The 24,916-nt window shown below is 31.9% G+C and overlaps 1 protein-coding gene across 2 annotated transcripts in view; it reads left to right on the top strand.

Moving 5' to 3' along the window:
- LOC130451676 (ATP-binding cassette sub-family A member 10-like) overlaps positions 1–24,916 on the top strand; it is a 51,522-nt gene that overhangs the window by 12,089 nt on the left and 14,517 nt on the right. The window contains exons 2-9 of one of the 2 annotated variants that reach the window (XM_056790850.1): positions 15,583–15,722; positions 19,373–19,546; positions 20,548–20,726; positions 22,192–22,405; positions 22,816–23,042; positions 23,529–23,715; positions 24,465–24,608; positions 24,758–24,908. In XM_056790850.1, the coding sequence (XP_056646828.1) occupies positions 15,583–15,722; positions 19,373–19,546; positions 20,548–20,726; positions 22,192–22,405; positions 22,816–23,042; positions 23,529–23,715; positions 24,465–24,608; positions 24,758–24,908 (1,416 nt within the window). Of the gene's footprint in view, positions 1–15,582; positions 15,723–19,372; positions 19,547–20,547; positions 20,727–22,191; positions 22,406–22,815; positions 23,043–23,528; positions 23,716–24,464; positions 24,609–24,757; positions 24,913–24,916 lie in introns of both variants that reach the window. The other variant, XM_056790849.1, reaches the window with a different exon arrangement.

Raw genomic sequence — 24,916 nt, forward strand, 5'->3', positions numbered from 1 at the left:
GTACGAGAAAAAAACAAGTTCGTTTCCAACCGCTACTGCACAAAAACTATAATAGCAACGGAAACGTGTTTTGGGACGTTCATAGACAAGATATCTTGATACCCAACGCACTACAATGAACTCGGGGCATTTAAGGAGTTTGTTATTATTATAGTTTTTTGTAGGTTTGACGATTTAATTTCGACCAAAGCTTGTAGCGTATATTTCTGCTGCATACTGCTTCTGCTTACATCAGATAATTTTAGTAGCTTCGTGAGAAGTGATAACTGCAGCCCCAATATTCTAATTATTTACATATATGTTAAACAAATGGTGTTAAAACTTTTTAGAATCTAATGATTTACAAAAGTGTTATCCAAATGATATTGACACTTAATTTCATTCACAATAATTGGTCCAGTGTATGCACTCCATTCTTCTTTATACTCACATTCCGGATTTTTCATCTCCCTTCACCGCCTTATCTCCTACTCATTTCTTTCTGTTAATTTGCATTTTTTAAATTAATCCATGAAATCTTTTATACCTGTTAATCACATTTTTACCAATTTAGTACATTGATCAAAACTTTGTTCGTACAATGCTAGAAATGTCAACAAATTTCGTTTATTAATTTACCTGTATGTATTACCAGAAAAAATTTGAAACCAGTTCCACCTTTGTCCGTGACTTTCACAAAATTTTTTATTAGCCCTAATTATATTTTCATAGGTGGTAATATTATCTTTATGGGGTTAACTAAAGATTCATTTTTCACAATTTGTTGCCCAGGAGTGTAAACAGTTCTTGGTGGCCATATTGCTCTTACATAATGTTCATTTCACTCCCGGGTGTTCCACTCGCATAAAAATCAACAGTATTTCTTGTAGCCAGTTTGTAGTAGTAGTATTCGCTGTATTCTATCTTTCTTTTGAGTGAGCTTCGTAAGTTAAATGTAGTGATGATAATTTATTTCTGTTACGGAAGTACGCAGTACGTACAGCCTTTAGACTTGACTCGGAGGAATCAATGGTCTCCGAGGTTTTTCCGTTCCTCTGACTTCTGTTCTTAACCCAGCTTTAATATCAAACCTCAATGTCATTACAGTACACTAAGTCGTAGAAAACAAATCGATAAATGAACTGTGACGTTTACGGTATACGGTAACTCCAACTCCCATCAGCAGATTTCACTGTTTCATTCTTGAACTTAATATTCCAGCTTTTTTCTCTAGGCAAATCCAAATCTTTTATGAAATCATTAAGCTCCAATTAGTTAGACAAATGCGGTGCAGGCAGGAGCTGTAAATTCTGTTTCGATTACTTCGTTTTCAGAACTGCTTTCAGAACTTTCTTTAACATAAACTGGAGAAGGTACAAAAACTTCTTCCGAATGAGGGATTGTTTTTGTTACAGAATTACGTATGTCCGTATGTGATTGATAGATTGATAGATTCGCGCTATATCACTGGTTTAACAAAAGGCATTGCTAAAAGATATTGTCTATTAAACAAACCAGTCAAATTTCTGTGACATGAGATACAGCAGATGTGTGGCGCCCAATATGTATCCGGGTTACGAATATCCACGTTGAAATATGCACGATAGCACTTCCTAATTGAAGGTGTGAGAGCCTTTTTTTTTGCTTTTAGGTGTTTATTCGCACCGTAAATATAACAAAAGAAGTCGTAAGAATTAACACATTTGCGTGATATTTTACTCGATACAGCTATCAACTAACTTCTAATGGTGACTTCGCGAAAATATCTGGTGATAACTGTGAGCTGCTTATAGAATTTGACGGAAAAGTGACAATATTATCCATGAGGGCTGTTATAATTTAAATCGGTTGTTGTGCCAGAAAACATCGATGCTTTGCGTAAACTGATATTGCAAGACATGTAAGATTGAAGCATACTTAGGCATAAATTCCACTTTCAATACTGCATGAACATTTGGATGTCAAAAAGATGTTTGAATTTGACAACCGCTCAAAAAATAACTTGTTTCAATGGATGCAATGAAATGCTCAAAAAAATCAATCGCGGTGCTTCAAAAGATCGTTGCAGGCGACGAATCATGGGTCTAAGCATATGAACCCGAAACGTAAACAACAGTCTTTTGTGTTCAGCCTCAATTGGTTAATTGTATTGTGCATTGACTCATCATATTTTACTAGTTTTTTTTTTGGGAACATATATAAGTAATGAACTATACTACATTTATAATGTCTTAGAGCTTTTATCCTTAGCTATTTTTTGATATTGACTTAACCTCCGACGTTCATGGAATACGACAAATTCAGTAAAAAAATTTATAACTCTATCACATAAAGAGTGTAACACCTGTAGATCTCTATATCCTATACTTTCATTCTTGCTATGTAATAAAATCTAGGGAGTGATAAATGAAAGAACTTTTTCCACAATTAGATTAAGAATCAATACCTTGTTCACAGGTACGTATCGTCCTTGACAAATTTGTTAGTTTACCGCTAGTCTCATTTAACTCAAGTTCAGAGGTTGGAGGTCGATATAAGTATTCTCAGGGAAATAAAACTGTTCATTTTAATCCATTCCTAACAAATTACCATTTGAAAAATAGATATATACTAATTTATTTATTTCCCTAAAAACCGTTGTCGCCAATTCAAATTTTTCGTTTATTTCAAAATTTTCATTGAAATTATTTTCACTTGCAGTGTTTTTATAACTTGTTCACGTGAAATTTTTATATAATTCAGTCAAAATAAGGATAAGTCGACTATAAAAAAGCTTCACATCACTATAATATTGCGAAAATAAGAACGAACCTATTGGTGTGATGACTACCTCGTAAATTGGTTACTAGAAGTCTATAAAGAACTTCATTGTTATATTCATTTTTCACATTTTAAGGGTTATCAGTGGTCACCAAGATATTCGCGGCATGAAAAAATGATATCATAAGAAATGATACTTCAGTACAGAGACAGATTACTGTAGGATCTTAAACAATAATCATGTAAAGAAGGAAGCCAACTAAAACTAAATTTGAAATACGAAATAGTATCCTCCCGCTGTAAATCGAATTGTATGAATGCAATTTTTAAAGCAGAAAAGGGCGAAAAATACAAAAATCATCATTTTGTTGTATCTTCATTCTTTTTGGAGACTCTTTGTGTATAATAAATATGTGAGTCCGTTCCAGAATATAAGGGGGAATGTGACGCCGAAGGGTCGACGATAAACAGAAATTATAAAATATTGAAAATATCATTAAAACTGCAAACTGGTATTTTGTTAATATGTTAGGGTTGTATTGACGAGGGAGACAATCATAGGTTTTCTATATTTCACTATATTCATATACCCATATTATTTTGCTTGGAATAATATATTTTTATTGTAAACTAACCGTTTACTTTTATATGATAATAGAATCGATATATAATTTTGTGAAGTGTGAGTAACCATATAGGTCTTCTACCAACACCGAATATTAGGTGAGAACAATGTAATTAAGTTTTAGGTCACTGTTCCTTTTCAGATTTAGAAAACTCTCTAAGTTTAGAAATATATTCTAGTGTTGGGTAAAAAACAAATAATCCATCTCCAAATTTGTGTTACTAATCGTTTTTTAGTCCTCGGAGTAATTGTTGAATGGTTATCTATGTTTTTGCCAACAATCATTGTTTGACGCGTTTCAGTATTTGTTAGATTCCATATGATACATATTTATAGTTCATAACTTAATGGATTCTGCAAAACGAACCGGGAGAATTATCCTTCTTGAAAAAACCACCTATTTTTTCCCGAAATAACTTATTGTAAAATTGCTGAAATTTATTAAATAGAGATATTGGAATGAAAACTCCCCCTTATTAACAACATCCTATTATCAGTGTTGCTGAGTACAAACAAAAATTGGAGTGACATGTGTCACTCATTCACAAATTGTGAAATTAGAAAAATTTGAGTATCATCAAATACCTGTATTTAAAAGGGTTAAGAGGTAAGCAGATTTACGAAGATAGCTTAATACTATTGGTGATCAATGTCCTTCGTATGTGACCGTGAAAAATTGAACTACAAGCTTCAAAAGAGGTAAATTTTCCATTGAAGATGATGACCGATCGGTAAAAGTTCTTGCTTCAGTTTTTTGGGATTGCCATGGAATAATCATGATTGATTTTTTGGATAAGGGTAGAACAATAACTGAAGATTACTATTCGACATTACTGACCACTCTACGGAAAAAAATTAAAAAGAAAAGACACGGAAATCTACCTGAAGGTGATTTGTTTTTGCAGGACAACGCCCCTTTACACAAATCTCATGTTGCCATCACCAGATGTGGCTCCGTCCGACTATCATCTCTTTCCTCAACTGAAAAAAGGTTTAAAAGGTCGTAAATTTTCTTCCAACGAGGAAGTAATAAAAGCTGTGGAGGTCTGGTTTGCAGAGCAAGAAGAAACATGTTTAAAGGTCTCGAGACGTTGCAGGTTCGCTGTAATAAATGTATCCAATTAAGAGGAGAATATGTTAACAAAATATTTTGACATTGAAATTTTTGTTTGGTTCTTCAGTAGGCTAAGAATTTTCCATTATATCCTATATATTTGTATAAGGACCAAAAACCAAACACTCCGAATTAATAGGGACCCGCGTTCAAGCGAATGTGAAATTTGCAAATGCCATATAATAATAATGCAAGGAAAACCACCAAAACTATGGAGATAGTGTTGGACTTCTTTCCATATAGTTAATATTGGAGATAGAGGGAGCGGCATGTAAGTGTAATTGTACTATTAGGAAAGAAGAAAAGAGCATCGGTTTACTATTAACATCAAAACTTGTCATTCCTCCCGCGTATTTGCCATTTTTACCACTCGAAACTTCGACGCCATAACGAATCAATGAGAATAGATAAAGAGTGGTATATTGATGTTTTTCTTTTTCTATCAGCAGTTCAGACGCACTTGAACAAGGTCCATACATCGCTCTCTCTATCTTTATTATTAACTCTATGCTTCTTTTCGAGACCATTTACTTTATTAAAAAGGCAGTATTGCCTATCTGTATGAAAAACCTAATACAGTGATAACTTGAACCTCTCTAACGTAATAACTTCTATAAATTCATAAAATGTTGTGTTCCCTCCCTCCCTCGGAGTCCCACCTCGGTAACTTAAAGTTGTAACGACGACCATCTTTGTAAATTGAATCATCTATCAATGAATGATTTTGAATGAAGTACAAACAAAAAAAGTTGCCTGTAGACCATTGTTATGGTCCATAACGCGTATTTACTTAATGGCTAAATACAGTAACTTATTTGTATGTATGTATCAGTAGATTTTAGCCTCCGTTCCGGGAGCATTTCTTTGCACATGAAACTGAAAGCAGTAATGCAAAGGGTGACATTTTCCCTTCCTTATTTAATAATGAAAGTGTGAATAGTAAGTTAGTAAGTAAAAACCTCTATAACTCAAGTTATTTAACGTTTCCCTTGGTCTTTATCTTATCGAGGTTCTACTGTGTTAAGGCATAAGAGATTTCGACATTCTACAAGTTCTCTTTGCGATCGTAGATCTTTCGCAGACGCATATTTGTTCTATAGATATTTTACTCTATCAACATTATAGTTGAAATTCCTGTCTTCTCTATTAACTGACCACCCTATATCTACGATAAAGTAAGGAGTATGAAATGAATGAGATTGATGCGGAACGTATGTTATTACTATTTTGTTGAATAAACCGTTATTTTGATATCTTATTTTGTTTGCCATGCGTATGTATATATAAAATATATTGCTGACGATTTAGTATTTTATTTCAATGTACTTTGAAGAGCTTCAACGAATTTTGAATAAATCACTTTACCATTGCCACAGTTTTCCACGAACGCTTGTCTTTTTCCACCACCGCGCCAGCGTCGTATTCCCAACCCCTTTTCAACCTTATCAACCCTGCTTCATGTCATCCTCCCCTCGAAAACGGACGTTTCGTTTCTGATATTGTTCATTTCATCGATATGACGTGTACAGTGTGCTAAATTAACAACTTTCTACTTTTTCGATTTCGATATGGTCAGCTAGTAAAAATTAAGTGCGATTTATCACTAAGTATTTTATTATCCGGTCTGGAAATTTTCTTCCTCTGACGTTTCAATATGGCGACGACGTGAATCTAGTTGTTGTATAGACGTTGTTAGGGTAGGTTTTTACATTTATTAGTATTATAAAACAATATTTCCATCAGTAACTTAGATAAATGGATTATATATTAAATGTTTTTTATATTTATTATATATATGATATATTTCTTATCCTATAAAATGCAAAGAAACGTAGGTCAATTTTTTAAAGAATTTTTCACCTGCTTCTTCAACTCACTAGAGGTAATAATAACCCGTTTGAAACTTTATATGGAAAATGTATAGCGCATGATACCGCCTTTAAGAGGGTTTTAAATTCTCTGTTCAACAATCTACTTTTTGTTTTAGGGCCGTAATAAAATCAATTACTTATTGGATTTATATAGTTGATAACTGAAAATAGTATAAATGAAACACAAAAATGTGTTCTGTTTATTTCTCGACAAAAAAATAGCGAATGGTCAAATTGCACCAAAACTTTTTTCAAGATTTACAGACCGATCTGATCAATTTCATATCTTAATCAAAGTAGTGAATAATTAATTTTAATTTATTTCCGCTAAAAAAATATGGATAAAATCATATGAATGAGACAATTTGTCTTAAATCAGGTATTGAATAATTCTGTTAGAAACTGTGCCATTTCGGAACGTTCACTCCAATAGGATACTGAGTACGAGCTTCTCTCATCCAGATTTTGTCTACACCAATACTCGTATTTCTTTATTACTTACTCTAACCACCAGACTTGCATTTGTGTTAAAATATTGTTCAGCAAATGAGGTTAGATTCTCTTACAGGTTTCCTATCCAAAGGATTTATTGCGTATGCTTGCAATGACGAACTACGAGGATGTATTGATATCTTAGTTAGTTCCGTGCATAAACAAAATATTGCGTTACGATAGGAACGAACAATAACTTATTACTGTCGGTGTAAAGTTTGACTCCAAAAAAGTAAACCAGAGTTACGCAATAAATTAAAAGAAAAAAGATGTCCACCACATTTGTGAAAATAAAAAAATTGGAGTATCGAGCCATCATCAAGTACCTGTATTTAAAAGGTTTAAGAGGTAAGCAGATTTACGAAGATATGCTTAATACCCTTCGTTATCAATGTCCTTCGTATGCGACCGTGAAAAATTGGACTGCAAGCTTCAAAAGAAGTAAATTCTCCATTGAAGATGATGACCGAGCGGGAAGGCCAGTTTCTATGTCAGTCCCAGAAAATATCGATGCAGTTCATGACATGATTTTATCAGGTCGTCGAATTGGGCTAAAACGGATATCTGGAGTACTGAATATTTCATACGAACTCGTTCATCATATAGTTTACGTCAATTTGGACATGAGAAAAATTGCTGCAAAATGGATCCCCAAATGTTTGAATGTTGACCAAAAGCATGCAAGGGTAGAAGCATCGCTTTAGATCTGTGCTCGACTTGAAAACGATGTAGACTTCTCAAACCGAATTGTTACTACGGATGAGACTTAAGTACATTTCTACGATTCAGAAATAAAGCAACAATCGATAGAATGGCGACACTCTGATTCTCCAATACCTAAGAAGTTTCGTATCCAAAAATCTGCTGGAATTGTTCTTGCTTCAGTTTTTTGGGATTGCCTTGGAGTAATCATGATTGATTTTTTGGATAAGGGTAAAACAATAACTGGAAATTACTATTCGACATTACTGACCACTCTACGGAAAAAAGTTAAAAAGAAAAAACGCGGAAATATATCCAAAGGCGTTTTGTTTTTGCAGGACAACGCCCCTGTAAACAAATCTCATGTTGCTATGCAAAACATTCGTGATTTAGGGTTTGAATTACTAGAACGCCCTCCTTATTCACCAGATTTGGCTCCGACTCTGACTATCATGTCTTTCTTCAACTGAAAAAAAGTTTTCTTTCAACGAGGAGGTAATAAAAGTTGTGGAGGTCTGGTTAGCAGAGCAAGAAGAAACATTTTTTTGAAAGGTCTAGAGACGTTGCAGGTTCGCTGTAATAAATGGGATATTATTAAGAGGATAATACGTTGAGTAATGAAATATTTTCACATTGAAATTTTGTTTGGATCTATACTAGGCTTAGAATTTTTCAATATATCCTCGTAAGTGAACTAGAGTTTCTTCCCCTCTCAAAAGAATCCACACTCGTTAGTTTTTGCTAGAGTTGACTTCTACTGAGATCCAAATACTCTTTGAATCTAACGAAGGATCGAAAAACTTCTCTTATAGGAGCCGTTTCTTGTACCACAGAAATGAGCCAATAAACGACATTCGTTCTTTTTTCTTCGTCATAGTATCGGTCTTTTTATTTCCTTTGATTCTTCTGTGACCCGAAACTATTATTCCTGTCTTTATGATCAAAATACTTTGGTGAAACAAATTATATTTTTTTCATTTTAACTATGAATAAAATAAAACAAAATAGGTAATGTTCAATTATAATTTGATTCATATGTAAATCAATTTATCTTTAAGATGTTCAATCTACTTCGAATCTATTAAATATTTGTTTTGAAATGCCTGCCTCCAATAATTCCATAAATACTAATATAAAAAAGTGTTGAAAGTACCGCCATTCGCTTACTACTATATGATTGTGAATTTTATGTTAAAAACTGTCTCGTATCTTCTATCCACAAAATAACTACGCGTTGGGGAATAAATATGGGAAAAAATCATTGTAAATAATTCATCACACAAAACCATTTCCTTTTCTATTGTTGCATTTCAATAATCGTGTTATGTATCACAACCAGATTTTATAGATTACCATATGATATATTTAACATTTTATATTATTGTTAGTGTGTGAGTAAGCTATGAACAAATTAAACTCATATAATGAATTGAACACCTGCAACGTGAACTTCTAAAGCTTCTAAGGTAAGAATAGTCGATTAAAAAGATTTTTTTTTAATCAAAAATTATTTCTCCTGATTCTATATACTATATTAGCATTAAAAGTAAAATGAAACTTCCCTATCACGACACAAGTTGATGATATAACAATGTTTATAAGTGTTATAAAAGTAGAATTAATCTATTTTGTACTTGATTTCTTAATTCTTATGAAAATTCCATAAGAAAAAAATTAAATCAATGAGTTACTCCAATTAAAATTTGAATTTTTCTTAACTATAAATCTTCTGAGTATTTTTTTTCCGACCTCCCCTCAAATATTCCTAGTTCATTAGTAATTTTAGTCTTAATGTTTTAATATTTCAGACAATATACATTTTTTTCTACTTGTGATATTTTCCAATACTTATTTTTATACAATAGTTTCAAAATTTGATAATCAAATAAATTTTTACATAAGAACTGAATATTTACTTTCAAATATGTCTCATACTATTATAATCCATTTTTATGAATAAGAGAGTAATAAAATGATGGAGCATTTGTAATCAATAGGCACAGCACTTCGTTTAGTAGACAGTTAAAATATTTTATCAAGTTATACCTCGAGTATTTTCGTATCAAATACACTTATATTTCCACCTAATTAACCTGCTTTTAACTTCTAAACAACTGAAGGTAAAAAAGTGAAATATTTTTCTAAAATGTTTCATCATTCCACAAGATACTGATCATACTGGTTATATATGCATAAGGGTTTAAACTTTAACTTGTAAAGAATGTTACGTTCATAAATAATAATTATAGTACAAAAACTGATCAGTATAAGTAGAGCTACTTCTTACCAGTCGGAATCGGAAGGTGAACCGTCGCCACCAATATTTACAATGATTGGCTCAATCATTTCATCAGTAATATTGTCCAACTTCTACATTTTCTCTTCTCCTTTAATCATATGATTTACTGCTTTTTCCAGCTTTTCAGCCTTCGCATTATTTACAACCTCCAAAAACAACTATTCAACACCGTTTCAATCGGGTTTAGTTCGCGATATGATGGTAATCTAATCATCGTCATTCCACGATTTTCTGCAGTTTCACCAATTGCATATTTTTTCTTTTTCTCTTTATGACGGGAACACAAAAAATACAGTTGTATTCTCACAGAACCGAGATGGAACTTAATATTGGTTGTGGCAGTTTTTCTAAAAGTGTTGAGTGATAATTTGCATTATCCATTACTATTATACAGTTCTGAGAAAAATCAGCATTCATGTCCTCATATTCACTAGAACGAGTAGATTAATCTTATAATATGGATATATAATATTTAATACATAGTGTTTTTGGCCTGTCCAAACCTTTTTCTATTGCTCTGTACAGCTTATGTGTATAAAAGACCGAAAACAGGTACATTTATGCAAATTATAGGATATATTTATAATTTTTTTTTTAAATAAGAAAAAGTTTGTAAATGATACTCAATTATACACAAAGTATTTCTTTTTAAACTTTTTTTATTGAGTTTATGTAACCAATTTTTGGTAATTATGATACATGACACATAACGCAGCACTTTGAGAGAACTAAATTATAACATCTATGGATTTTTTCACCAATTAAAAGTATCTATTTTAAATCAACAAATATATAAAAATATTGAACATATTTTAGACATTTAGTTTTCATACGGTTAGTTTTCGGATTCCTATTCAATTTTTTTACGTAATAACCTCTTTCTCATCAATGGTGTGCTTAAAATTTTTTTGGATGAAATGTTTTCAATATTTACTAAGCATACTACATATATTCCATTAAGCGGCCTCTCTGATTTCGAAATGACTTTTTCCCATTTCTTTCTTTCAATAATATTTGAAGGAACACTGAATAATGAAATTTTCGGTTATTTTCTTCTACTATTGTTGGTTATTCGAGCTCATTGTTTATCAACCTGAGAACAACATCCGTACTAGTGGCAACGCCACCTAAAGGAGCTGCTTTTTGAAAATAACATCAATCATGGTATAACGAACGGCGTACTGTCCTATTCTAACGACTATAATAGTCATTAAGGGGTTGTCTGAAAAGTTTCGTACCTGAACCTAAAGATGTCAGCCCTTATGAATATAAGTTGACAATCATAGTGTTTTGAAGGGAAATACGACTAGGGAAATGAAAGAGGAGTTAGGCACTGTATATGGAGAATGTGCACTATCAGTTACGACCGTAAAAATTTGGCTATTTGAATTTATACGTGATCGTATCAGCTTGAGTAACGACGAGCGTTCGAGGCGGCCAAAAACTGCGAAAATCGGCGATATCATCGAAAAAGTTCAACGTATGGTACTCGACGACTGTCGGATTAAAGTTAGAGAGATGGGAGACGCTATGGGTATATAAAAAAAACTCCTTTGCCATAAGCTATCAGCACGTTGGGTACTACGTTAGATCACAAACGCATTCGAATGAATATTTCCCAGGTATTATTGGCGCGATTTAAGCAAAATGAGGCCTCCTCCGAAAAAGACAATTTCATCGGTGAAAAAAGTGGTGGTAACCATTTTTGGGAGATTCACGGGATATCATCATCGACTACCTTTAAAAAGGTAAAACAATAACAGGAGAGTATTACGTTAAAATTCACGAATTGTACTTCGAATTGGTTGACCACCCACCTCATTCACTAGATCGGGCCACTAGCGTCTTTTTCCCTATTTCTTAACCTTAAACTTTTACTTACAAGAGAGATTTTCCTCAGAAGAGGACGTTATCGCATATTTATGGCTTTGAAAGGTTAGAGCATCTCTGGACTAAGTGTATAGACTTAAAATGAAATGGATTGTTACTTTGTAGGTCAGAAACTTTTCAGAAAACCCTTGTATATGATCTTTGCTTTGACCCGACTGAAGAAATATTCTCTTGTTACAGTCTGAAACTCACTAGTTCACACTTTAACTTAAATAAATATAGCTTCTAATTTACTGATAAAAACGTAGTAAACATGGTATTTGAAAGTGAAAATTCCTCTTTCTCTTCCTCTTCATAGTTTTTCTGATTCATTTGTAATCTGTTCATTATTAGGCGCATTTGATATTGGAAACGGCACTATCAACGCCAGTGTGATTTGTTATATTATTAGTATAAAAATAAATGCTTCAAATTTACATCTAAACCCAAAGTCAGAGTGGGTGATATACCCTTTTTCATATAATTTTTTGAGTTTCGATAATGCTTTCAATATAAAAAATTATGATTATAGTTTTGAGTACATCTTATGTGACTTTCTTATCAAAATTATTAGAATGTTTCATTTTACTGGTTAGGTTTATCTCTAAAACATTTCTAATGAAGATAGTGCATATTAATTCTTAAATTATATATCTTCATATTAAATATAAATCTAATTTTATAGTTCATAGTATTTATTTAGTTTTTTATATCTGTTTTTAGTATAGACTAGTTATCTTTATTGACATGATAATCATGTTTGATAATAAGGATAATAAGGCTCATCTAAATTCATGTAATCTCGTTTTCAAGGTTTTACAATTAGCGAGTTATTTGCACATATTTATAGACATATTAATGTCATTGTCAAACTTCATAGATAGGATATCGTTATATCATACATATTTCTGTGCATGCCAGAATAGTGCCGAAACGACTATTTCTATATATAACTATTAATAAATGCACTTTGTCCACGTTACAGGTACCCAAAAAAAGTTATATTTTTTATTTTAGTCTAGCTTTTGTCAATTTACTGTGTAACGGAACAAAACGATGTATGAGATAATCTCCAAGAATTGCTGTATCGAAATTTATAATAATTTATGTGGCGTTCAATTATTTCAACACTTACTGCCCCTAATTATACTAGTTTAGATATTTTAACTTATTTTATATACAATACGAATTGAACGTTTATAATAAATGTGTAAACTTATCCCCTTTAAACCTAAAAGTGTTACAATTTTTTTTCTTTAACCAACTCATTATTATACTATACTACAGGGTGATTTAAGTTAAATATTCTCCATTTCTTACTGAATAGGTTGAGTAGAATGTGCAAAGGAAGCTCTGATCTTTTTTGTTATGTTTATGGACAGTTTAAGAGGTGTAGCTATTACTAACACGACTAGCGCTGCTACAGAAAAAGTACACATGCGCCAAAGGTTAGCAACTGTCAACTGTTCAGCCTGAAATCTACTCTTTCGAATGCGATGTCTACTATGTCTGTAGACAAACCAGTGAAGCCATGACCTTCGTTTTTATAGGGGTTGTTTTTCTGTTTTGTCGTTGTGAAATCTCACATGAAACTTGAAAAAACTGCAACCGAAACTTATAATAGTTGAAGATGATTCACGTTTCGGTCGCTCTTCCACGTAAAAAACGGATGGCTATATCGAAAAAATCGGTAATCTTGTTCGATTTGACCATCGGTTAAGTATTCGTACGATTGCTGAATCTTTAGGAATTGACAAAGAATTTGGCGGCAAATTTTATATAAAAATTTCAACATGGTAAAAGTGTTTGCAAAATTGGCCAAATACAAAATCCTAATGTTAGACCACCCACCTCATTCGCCGGATCTTGCACAGTGCGACTTCTACCTTTTTCCTAAGGTTAAATCTGCATTAAAAGGAACAAGATTTGAATCTGTCGAAGCTGCGAAAGAAAAAGCGGCGCGCTAACAGAAAAACACTTCCTCCGAACAATGAAAGATTCGTATAGAGCCATGTAGGGAGAGAAGTGATTGAAGGTGACAATAAATAAATATACATAATATCAAACTAAAATATTATTTATCACAAGTCTCGTTATTTAATAGCCACACCTCGTATATTATTTTAAATTTCCTATTGCGAACCAAGGTAAAAAGTGGGTACCATTTACGTTTTTGTGAAAGCTGTAGATTTGTTTCAGTTGAATGGTCAGAATCATGAAAATGACTGTTTCTTTTGTATTACGAAGACAAGGGGCACAATACAAACTATTGTATATGCCGTTATTCCGTCTATTACTAAACCAGTTTTACATTAGAAAGATTTCATCATATTGTTTACAGCAGATATGAAAGTTACCTTCTCCAGAAACAAAATTAAGCGAATTTTTCTAAAAAGAAGTTGAATACTGTTATTATACTAATATCCCGGGAATTTTTGGAGCAAGGAATCAAAACTATAATAAAACGTGCTTATTCGTGGATTCTTCAAAATACTGACTTATTTTATTGTACAACGGGAATGAGAAAACGTCTGTACCAATAGCACACGCAGTAAATTTTTCAAAAAACTATGAATCAATGTGCACGGTAATGAAATTGATGAAGTTTGAATATCACCAATGGAAAATGTGCAGCGACCTCAAAGTCTGCTGTTGGATTTACCATATAATCTTGTTTGCCATGTCTGTAAAACAGCAGGACCAAAGAGCATTATTATATGAGAAAAGAATGACCTATTCAAAACGACTATATCCCGGGCAAAATCAACATCATATATAATGGTTGGTATATCCAACAAACATCATTCTACCCCTTAACAACAAGAATAGTGATGCATTTCAATATTTCCAAATATTACAAAAGGAAAACTAAAACATGAAATATTTGGTAATCCGCATAGCCGTTAATTTAGAAAATATCTCCAATTGTCGTCGAAAAGTTTTTGGGAAAGAAAAAGTTAAAATTTTTTGAAGAACGTCATTAAGGATTTTTAGATAAAAATATATATTAGGTGATCACTGTTGGATTGGGGTGATTGATTTCCGGAAATTTATTTTTTCGGTGCTCATGCAAAATATTAATTTACATATAGAGAAAAACTTCTAACCAAGTTTGAGATCTTAATATCAATTTCAAGAAATTACAATTTAAATATGCAGTTTTACCATTTAAAATGCATGTAAAAAATTGTTTTTTCAAATTTCTAATACTCACTTTCTACAATAATGTAAGTCAGTTTGATGGAATTCTTGCTCTTCGAAATCGCTTTAGAGTTTTTTTGTGTAACTCGCACTGGTTCACGAGCATAAAATTCGAGCACACAACAAACTGATTGCATTATTGTAAAAAGTAAGTAAGTGATATAGAAACTTTTTTACATGCATTATAAATGGTCAAACTTTATATTTAAATTGTAAGTACTTAAAATTTATATTGAGAGCTAAAACTTGGTGAGAGTTTTTTTTTCAATATGTAGATTAATATTTTGCTTGAACACGGAATTGAATTACCTTACCGTTGTTCTAAAGTAAGAGAAACTAACTCATAAAACTTTAAAGAGAAAGCCAAAATTTGTTTTATAAGTAATCAAATATTTCTAACACGTGACAAAACATTTTTTTTATTCATTCTGGCTAACTATTATCTAAATAAACGATATTTATAACTATTAATAACCGTTTAAACTAGTGTTATTTTAGATGATCTTATCTGAAAACGTCATACACCAAATTTTCATATTTTAATCATGCCGCTCTAATTTTATGACCTCAATCTACCTACCCCCTAGTCGTACTACTCCAAGGAGTTATCACTGAGATTTTCATATAAATTTTGTAGTAATTGCTAACTATATGAAATTTTTATTCTCAGGAAAGGCGGCAACTGAAAAGACCCGCATTCACTCGAAAAACATGGCTGAAACAAAACACTCACTGTATTTTTCTCAGCTGAAAGCTATGTTGAAGAGAAATATTCTGTTAAAAAAGAGAGAAAAACGGAAAACCACAGCGGTAAGTTATAAGTAATTTTTAAATTTTTGCGCCACCGTAAAAAAATTTTCAATCTCAAAAAGGCACTCCATCCAACATCCAAACTATATGTTTTCAATTTTAATAGAATTAGATACCGACAACCTAGTTACTTTGGTAATTATTTGTGATATATTGTTTATCAGTAAATTGTTCACTTAGTACTAGTAACAATATATTTCACCTAGAAGAAAATTCTCATTTTGGAATGGGATTGTTTTGTATTATAATAGCTTCATTAAAAAAGTAATAACAATTTACAATACTAAAAAATTCCTCAAGTAGGTTAACCACGTAGATGACTGATGAGAAAAAAAAAATGCCAGAACAACGACTTCTAATTTAAACATATCGCGTTAGCGAAAACGGACCGCCCCAAAAATTTGCGAAATTATTCAAATTTTTACATGTAGTTTATTTTTATTGTAATAAATGTATGATGTATTTATTATTTATTAAGTAAGGCTTTTAGCATGTTATATTATGTTAATACAGGTTACAATTATAAAGTAAGCAACAATTGGGGAATTTATAAATTTATTAAGATACAACACTTTCAGTTGGCGCTACAATAATTGATCGAAGCACAGACGAAAAATGATGGGGTTTATTATTCAAAAAGGCGTATCGCCACCTCGATACTGGCTGAAAATTTTATTTTCATAGGCATAGAAAGTTTGCTTGAGGAAAATTGGTCCTTTCCTCAACCAGAGCCAATCGGAGCTCTTCACGTGTTAGTTGGAGCAGGTATGCGACGTCTTACACGTATTTTGAGCTGGTTCCAAATATGCTCAATAGGATAGAGACTGGGGCTTTAACGGGCCAGTCTATTTTTGCAATGCCAACCTCCTCAAGGTACTCCGTTACCATTATTTCCTTGTGCGGTCGAACATTATCTTTTTTCCCAAAAACTTAACTCAACAAGAATGTATTGATATCTAGTTAGCCTAGACCAGTCCCATACATAAACAAAACATTGCGTTACCACAGCAACTAACAATAACTTATTAGAAGTGTCAGTGTAAAGTTTGACGTCAAAAAAGTAAACCAAAGTAACGCAATAAATTAAAAGAAAAAAGAAGCATCGCGTTCGATCTGTGCTCGATTTGAAAACTATGTAGACTTCTTAAACCGAATTGTTACTATGGATGAGAATTGGTTACATTTCTACGATCCAGAAACAAAGCAATAATCGATGGAATGGCGACACTCTGGTTCTCCAAAACCTAAGAAGCTTCGTGTTCAAAAATCTGCTGAAAAAGTTCTTGCTTCAGTTTTTTGGGATTGCCATAGAGTAATCATGATTGATTTTTTGGATGAGGGTAGAACAATAACTGGAGATTACTATTCGACATTACTGACCACTCTACAGAAAAAAATTAAAGAGAAAAGACGCGGAAAGCCATCCAAAGGTGTTTTGTTTTAGGGTTTGAATTACTAGAATACCCCCTTTATTCGCCAGTTTTTGCTCCGTCCGACTATCATCTCTTTCCTCAACTATAAAAAAGTTTAAAAGGTCGTAAATTTTCTTCCAACGAGGAGGTAATAAAAGCTGTGTAGGTCTGGTTTGCAGAGCAAGAAGAAACATTTTTTTTGAAAGGTCTAGAGACGTTGCAGGTTCGCTGTAAAAAATGTATCCAATTAAGGATACATTGAAATTTTGTTTGGTTCTATAGTAGGCTAAGATTTTCTTAATATATCCTCGCAAGTGTTGTTTTGAGTTAAAAAAGTTTCATCAGTAAAAAGAAGGTTTTTGGGGGGCGTCGCAAAAAATTTAATTTTTAACGAACAGCCTAATCTGCATAACATAAGATTTCAATGAAATGGAGCTCTCTGCCATTACTGCAGACACAGATTTGTCAGAAGAAGGACAAGACAATATATTGATAAAATTGACAGATCATGAACGCAAGGTTGATAAAATCAATAACTTCTTTGTTAATGAACTTGAAAGTGATTTACAACCAGGATATGGTATTTTAATCTTTTACATTTTATAATAAAAACGTTGATCCATCTGTAAATTCTTTATTATCGTTTTCTTCAATAAATGATAAGAAAGTTTTAGACATAGTTAAAAACATTAAAATAAAAGCATACAGTAGTGTCCATACATTATAAAATACTTGACACACATATTTATTTTAAAGAATGTATTCATCAACATTACTTCCCAAATGTCTGGAAACATCCACAACCTCCAACAGTGAAGGGACAAAATTAGGTTTCGTTCCAACCCATAAAAAAACCATCCTTGGTACGGTAACGATTTTGCGCAATAGAGATTACGTGTCCAACCAGACAATTACCGTAGTTACCGTTATACGAACGATTCTGTTTTGTGTTCCAACCAACTTAGGTATCCATTTCCGAGACGGTCTTTTCGATACTTGGTTGATAGCAAGTACTGTTACAAGAACTGCACTGACGGAAATTGCACAGAAAATATCATTTAAACGCTTCCAATAACCGTTCTATGAACGGTCCAGATTAGCAAGTTGGAACAAACCTATTATAGTGCTTTATGCTCAGTACTTACTGAATTTTGTATTTTATGTTTTAACAGTTTTGTTTCAAAATAGCTTGAGGTGGTTAGTGTGGAGGTATTGGTCAATCCACCTAAGACAAACCTTCTATTTACCTTCCTTTATAATATATTATTTTTTTATTAATGGTAAAAATTATTTTTTTTATTATTATGCGAAAGACTTGTGTACTACTCAGCTTAGAGCCGTTATCATTTTCCTATTCCGGATACAAAGTACCAAAAGGATTAGACTCAGATCATATAATAAATCTGCGCATTGTGTGGCAAGTATTCAATATCACAGCCTTCTGGATGCCGGCGAAGGGGTTTTTTGGTAATCTCAGTTTGTCGATGCTGTCGTACAGGGTTGGTTGCTGGCATAATAACTGGGATTATATTTTTTCATATTTTTGCTGTGCCACATCTGCTTAATATCAATTGCGAGATCAGCTTATTTGGCCAGTTTCCCCTGATGTTTGTTGAGAATGTTGTGCGTGTTCGGTATTGCTACTTCGACGAGAAGGACTGAATTGATTCGTCTACACCACCACAATGCCAGGTCTGTTATCGGTGATAATAGACCTATCGTAGAGTCTAAAATTGTGATTTTTGAGCACCTTCTGCGGCTGGCACTTGTAATACGGTGTATAAGTACTGAGAAGATCGAATATGTTGGCCAGTTTCTGGTGGATGATGTTGAACACTTGATTAGCTAACATACTACAACTAGATGTTATATGATTGTTGACACTTTCTTCATTTGTCGGATTTAGTGTTCGGATCTATAATAACGTTTTTATTGTTACTATTAGTATTATTAATTTGATCCTAGATAGCCATAATGAAGCTTTCGGTATATGGAAATTATTATTATTCTGTAACAAGAGATACTTTTGTCTCTAGTTATTCAAATGTTGAATTTTTAATTTTTTGGAGCATAACCTAACCAAAACACTTTATGTGCCTACTTCATCTATTTTATAAAAAAAAGTCTCTGTACTTATTTCAAATCACAATAGATCTATTCATTGAAACAAAAAACCAACTGAGCATGTAATGCTATGAGTAATTAAGGAAGATATTTAAATTTCCATTTATTTTTTAGGAAGTGTTATTACCATTATATTCTTTAGCCATATTGATCGTTATCAAGGTAACAATGCCAAATCCCAATTTACCAGAAATGGATACTCCTAGAGGAGAAGAAGAACTGTTACATTATTTTGGAAAAGTAGAATCCCATACTATAGCTGTAGTACCAAATTCATCAGAAGTGGTGGTAAGTTGAATACTACTCAACATCATATGTAACATGTCACGTTTTAACTTAGTTTGTTCATAAAGCAGCACAGTAATTAAACTTTATTACCATTGCAAAACAGCTAAAGGATGAAACCATCTCAGTAATATTATTGCTATTGCTAGTTTGAGCTGTTTTCTATTATGAACATGTTGAAAATTAAGTTATTAGGGTAGACAGTGACGTGGTTTGAAAATGAAATAAATGCTTTTAAAGTTTTGAAGAAATTCGAATTGTATAATTTGAAAGTAATTATAATTGAAATTGAATTTATATTGAGCAAATCAAAAAATTGTTTCATGTTATTTAATTCAATTGATATATTCTCTCACGCAATTGCGGCCATTTTAATTAGATGCAATTTGGTTCACATTGGTATAAGGGCAGTCTCGAAGAACTCAAGTCACTTAAAGTTGCCATTTTGTCCAAAACATACACTTTGTATCTGGTTTTGTGCATATTCGCAATTGAATATATTACTGGTCCAGAAACATCACCGGTCATAATACTTGAACTGACCCGGTACTTTAAGGAAGATTTTAGTTTTTTGTCTATCCATATTAGTATTATTATAGAGTCTAGACTATAAGATCTAACATTTCTTTGAGCCAAATTGCAATTTGAAATTTCGTTTCATAACCAAACATTCATAGGTAATAATATCTTGACCAAACATACATATATTTTCATAAGGAACACATTTTAAAGTTTCATTATTAAACTTAAACTCATATTTAAGTACGCATTAGGAATTTGGTTAATACTTCAATTCATCTACACTCATACCATACCCTTTGTCTACATCAGCGCCATTCTGAAGGTTTTTGAACTGTATTGTATACAGTTGAAAACCTCTTCCCATATGAGATTCTTCTTCTTACCTCTATCGCATTTATGCATAAACTGCATTAGAAAGTTACAATTTATTTATGACAGTCGCACAACATGACTAGTAATACTGATATAATTATTTGTTATAGTTGTTTCTTGAACAAGTTGACGCCTTGTGGGGATCTGTTAAACAATTGAACACTTCAAGAATAAATTGGAATTTGTATGCATCCGAGAAAGATTTGATGGCAGAATATTGGCACAGGCCCAAGTCCATACCTATAGCACTATTATTTGATAACCAGGATCCGTTGAATGGTCCTCTGAGGTAAGTTAAAGGTTGTATCATCATAAAACTGTCACTCATAAATATAAATTCCTAATTTATCCTTCCTTAAACTTGAGTTTGATATAAATAGGGATTGCAATCCGGAAAAGTACTTTAAATGCTTTGCAAGGTTCATGCATTTTAACCGTTCGAAACCGAGTTTCCCCGCAACCGCACCATATGGCAACAACATCTAATGAATCATGTAGATATGATGAAGACTATTGAGGCTAAAGTAATTCCTAGATATAATGATATTCCTCAAAAAGAGTTAAAGCTAAGAATTAGGCCTTAGTTTGGATTGCCGCACACGTTAGAATAGTCTTCTGTCTATGATGGAAATATTTTATGAGAAACCATGTGTTACAGCAAACTAAAACAAGCTAAAAAAAGAGAAAAATTTTAATAAACTACTTAAAAGGGAAATGACTATATTTGAAAGTAACAAAGCTCGAGAAGAACACTTGTTTGCTATTAATGATTATTTGCTGACAATAAATAAAAGATGACAAGCCTAGAAGCTGACAGAGCCTTTTCAGTTGTACGCTACATTTGCAGCTATATTAGAAATTGACTAGCGAAGATCGCAAGCCACTGGGGATTTTCATATTGGGAACGTGGCAATGAAACACCAAAGTAGACTAATTTTAATATATTGTCCACTGACAACTCTCCGTATTTTTTGTTTTAATGTTTATAGGTCTAATAAATCAGACGGTCGTTTCCTCTTTAGTCTTTTGAGTACTGATTCGTTTAACTTTGCTTAACTTGTTATTGCTCACGAACCATGAGGCGTTAAAAATGTTACTGAGTAAATTTGACCGAATTCGTGGTATTATTTTTGTGTTTGAAGGCTTTTAACAACCCCCCAGCTGGATACCATTACTGTTATAATTATACCACTCGTTAAATAGATTCATTAAATCATGATGGTGTCTCTCATAAATATAAGACTTGTTTGTTAGCGTTCTCAAATCTTTTACTTTAAATAAATATTGTAATCTAACCTCATTAAATTACGTGAGGTTAAATATATTAGATTTTTTAATATCACTTACTAAAATAATTGATCTATCTGTGAAAGTGAAATCTAGAAAGACTAAGCTATTCGTTAGTCGATTTTAATTGTTTGCTTGTTGTCTAATCTCAAAATTGGATTTTATAAACTATGGTTGAACTAAAGATGATGTCGGATTGCAATCTCTGGATATAAAGATTTCTGAATTAAAAGGTCTTATTCCTCAGTTAATAAAAATAACCAAAATAAAACGTCAATAAGTATTTATGATTAAATTAAACTCAGATGCCACTTCGATACAGTTAATTAAAATTTTACTCACATACCAGAAATTTGTTACAAAAGCCTGATAACAGCCCAGTTAAGATTGGGAAAAAGTCAGTTTACCAATTTTTTTAAATAATAATATGTATTGATGATAGCAAGGATAATCCATCTCTTTTCCAGATATGAGATCCGAACAAACCCGTCTATCATCGGTACACCACCGACTTCGATTTTGTATAGTTCTCCTTTGGCATGTCGTGTTACTAATAATAAATGGTACAGTTATGCCAGAGTTATTCCAGCAATGGAAGGTGGCGATAGTTGTCCTGTTAATCAATATTATTTCTCGGGATTTTTAGCCCTTCAAGCTCTTATTGATTATACCAGGATTAAGGTAAAATATAATTTATTTCAAATTATTTGAGAAATATATTTTATGAAACGGTTATTGTCAAAAGTTTTGTTTGCGGATTAATTTTGACGTCTATAATAAGGATATATATATATATATATATATATATATATATATATATATATATATATATATATATATATATATATATATAAGATAAATACATACGTTCACTCTCTACGAATTATCTCCTATGAAGAAATTTGGGCCGACTACTACTAGAATATTTTTCATGGATGTGTCAATTCGAGTATCAAAAATGACAAAATTTCAATGGTACTACTATAATTATTCATACCTTGCCATGTGTGTTAACTTTTTAGCAATATATTTTAATAAATTATAAGCTTTTTTTAAATAATATGTATATTGTATCCATTAATGTCTTTCAGATCGACACAAATACAGACCTTAAAGTGCCTCAACTACTTTTGGAAATGTTTCCAAAGCCAGCACATACTGGAAATTGGATGTTTTTAATTCGTATAATAATTCCTATTTATATGGTTATGGCTTTATCTCAGTTCATTGCATACTTGTTGATATTAATAGTTGGTGAAAAAGAGAAGAAAATTAAAGAAGGAATGAAAATAATGGGTTTAAAAGATTCTGTTTTTTGGTGAGTACAGTTATTCTATTGAATTTTACGGTTGGAACAGTAAAGTTACATAATCCATTGTATTTGGAAAAAGATTAAAACTGAATTTGTTGAGCCGTAAATCAGTATTCTCAAAAACTCTTTCTATGCAACATAAAACCGATGTGCTCTTTAAAAATATGTTCTGAAACCTTTTAAACGAACATATTCAAGTTGAGCAAACAAATCGATAATAGCCAATTTTTGTGATCCGGAGTCCAGATACCATTCATAATGCCGAGGTCGCATTAAACTGTATTTTTCTCCATCATAAAGTAATCTCTCAGCACATATAATTTTTTGTCTATCTATTTTTACAAAAAAATTCGTGGATGATACTCTATTATTAGAAAATGATTATACCCTTTCGAGTGATCTTTACTGTTTCAGTTTCATTTGATTGTATGATTTGCAATAATAATTTTTAGCATTTTAAACAATTTTATAAAAACTGTTTTTGGTTTTTAGGTTGTCCTGGTTCATCATATATGGAGTGTTTGTACTATTTCTATCTGTTATTTGTGTAGTACTGCTGTATAGCTTGAAAGTATTTACAAATACGAATTTCTTATTGATATTTATTTTGATTGTACTATACTGTTTTTCTATCATTATGTTTGGATTCATGATTACACCATTCTTCGATAAATCAAGGGTAAGTTATAAAGCATTATGAATAATAGTCATTTATTCAACTCCTACTTCATTTAATCTATTATTATAAATAATATAAAAGTTGAAGTTTGAAAATACGGGAAACTTTGAATCAATAAAGATGTGTCTGTAGACTGCGGCACTGTTATTTGAAACATAGAACAATTTTTTTCGTATTCTATCATTGCTGATGGTTTCAAGAGTCGGATTGGTGCATTGAGGATCATTCAAAATTATGTTGGTTCTTGTAAAGTGAACAGTCATTCACGATATAGTTTTGTGCGTAGAATCCGGCTTAGGATCACTCAAAAATTAGAAGGGTTAGAGCAATTGTGAGACCGGATTCGGTTTTTTCACAGAAATGACTTTAAAAAGCTTCCAACTTTTCGAGACCTTTTTTTGTCCACTTTTTTTATTAATTGCATTATATATAATCAATGTGCTTATTTTTAATATATTATATTCAGGAACTATTAAGAAATCTGATAACCTCTAATGTAAAAAAATAGTTTTTTATATATTTAAATACGATTTTAATGTTCTCTATATCTATATTCCTTTTATTATGCTTTTTAACATTATGGATTGTATTTGTTCCTTTAAATTGAAATGTGCATATTAATCATACATTTCTATTCTATTAATGAACATTATATTTCAAACTTATGTATCTGAAATAATTCATAGACTCACTAAATTTTTTCGTTCATTTTCTGGTCTCTAATTATATTGAAACTTTTTATATTTCAGACTGCCGGGATATTGAGTAATTTCATAGTAATTATAATGAGCATGTTTTATTTTGTACAAGTATTTTTGAAAAATTCAAATCCGATAGCTCTATGGTGTTTATCAGTGATAAGTCCTTCTGGATTTGCTCTTGCTATCGATAATGTAAGTACATACAATTAATTCATCTATAATTTGACTATATATTCAACTGCATGTAACAACATAATATAATGTACCTTTTAATTTAAATTTAATTTAGTAAAGAAATGATTAACTTCAATTCAAATTAAGTTACATTTAAACTATTTTAGGCAATTGTTATGGATTTATCGGGTGAAGGAGTGAATATTAGTAATATTTGGTCTGGTCCTGGTGTTCCTTTTGGGGGCAGTCTAATAATGATGGCAGTTGATACAGTTTTATATGGATTATTAGCCTATTATTTAGACAGCATTGTGCCCAGTAAGTAA

The sequence above is a fragment of the Diorhabda sublineata genome, chromosome X (assembly GCF_026230105.1).
Source record: "Diorhabda sublineata isolate icDioSubl1.1 chromosome X, icDioSubl1.1, whole genome shotgun sequence".
NCBI lineage: Eukaryota > Metazoa > Arthropoda > Insecta > Coleoptera > Chrysomelidae > Diorhabda > Diorhabda sublineata.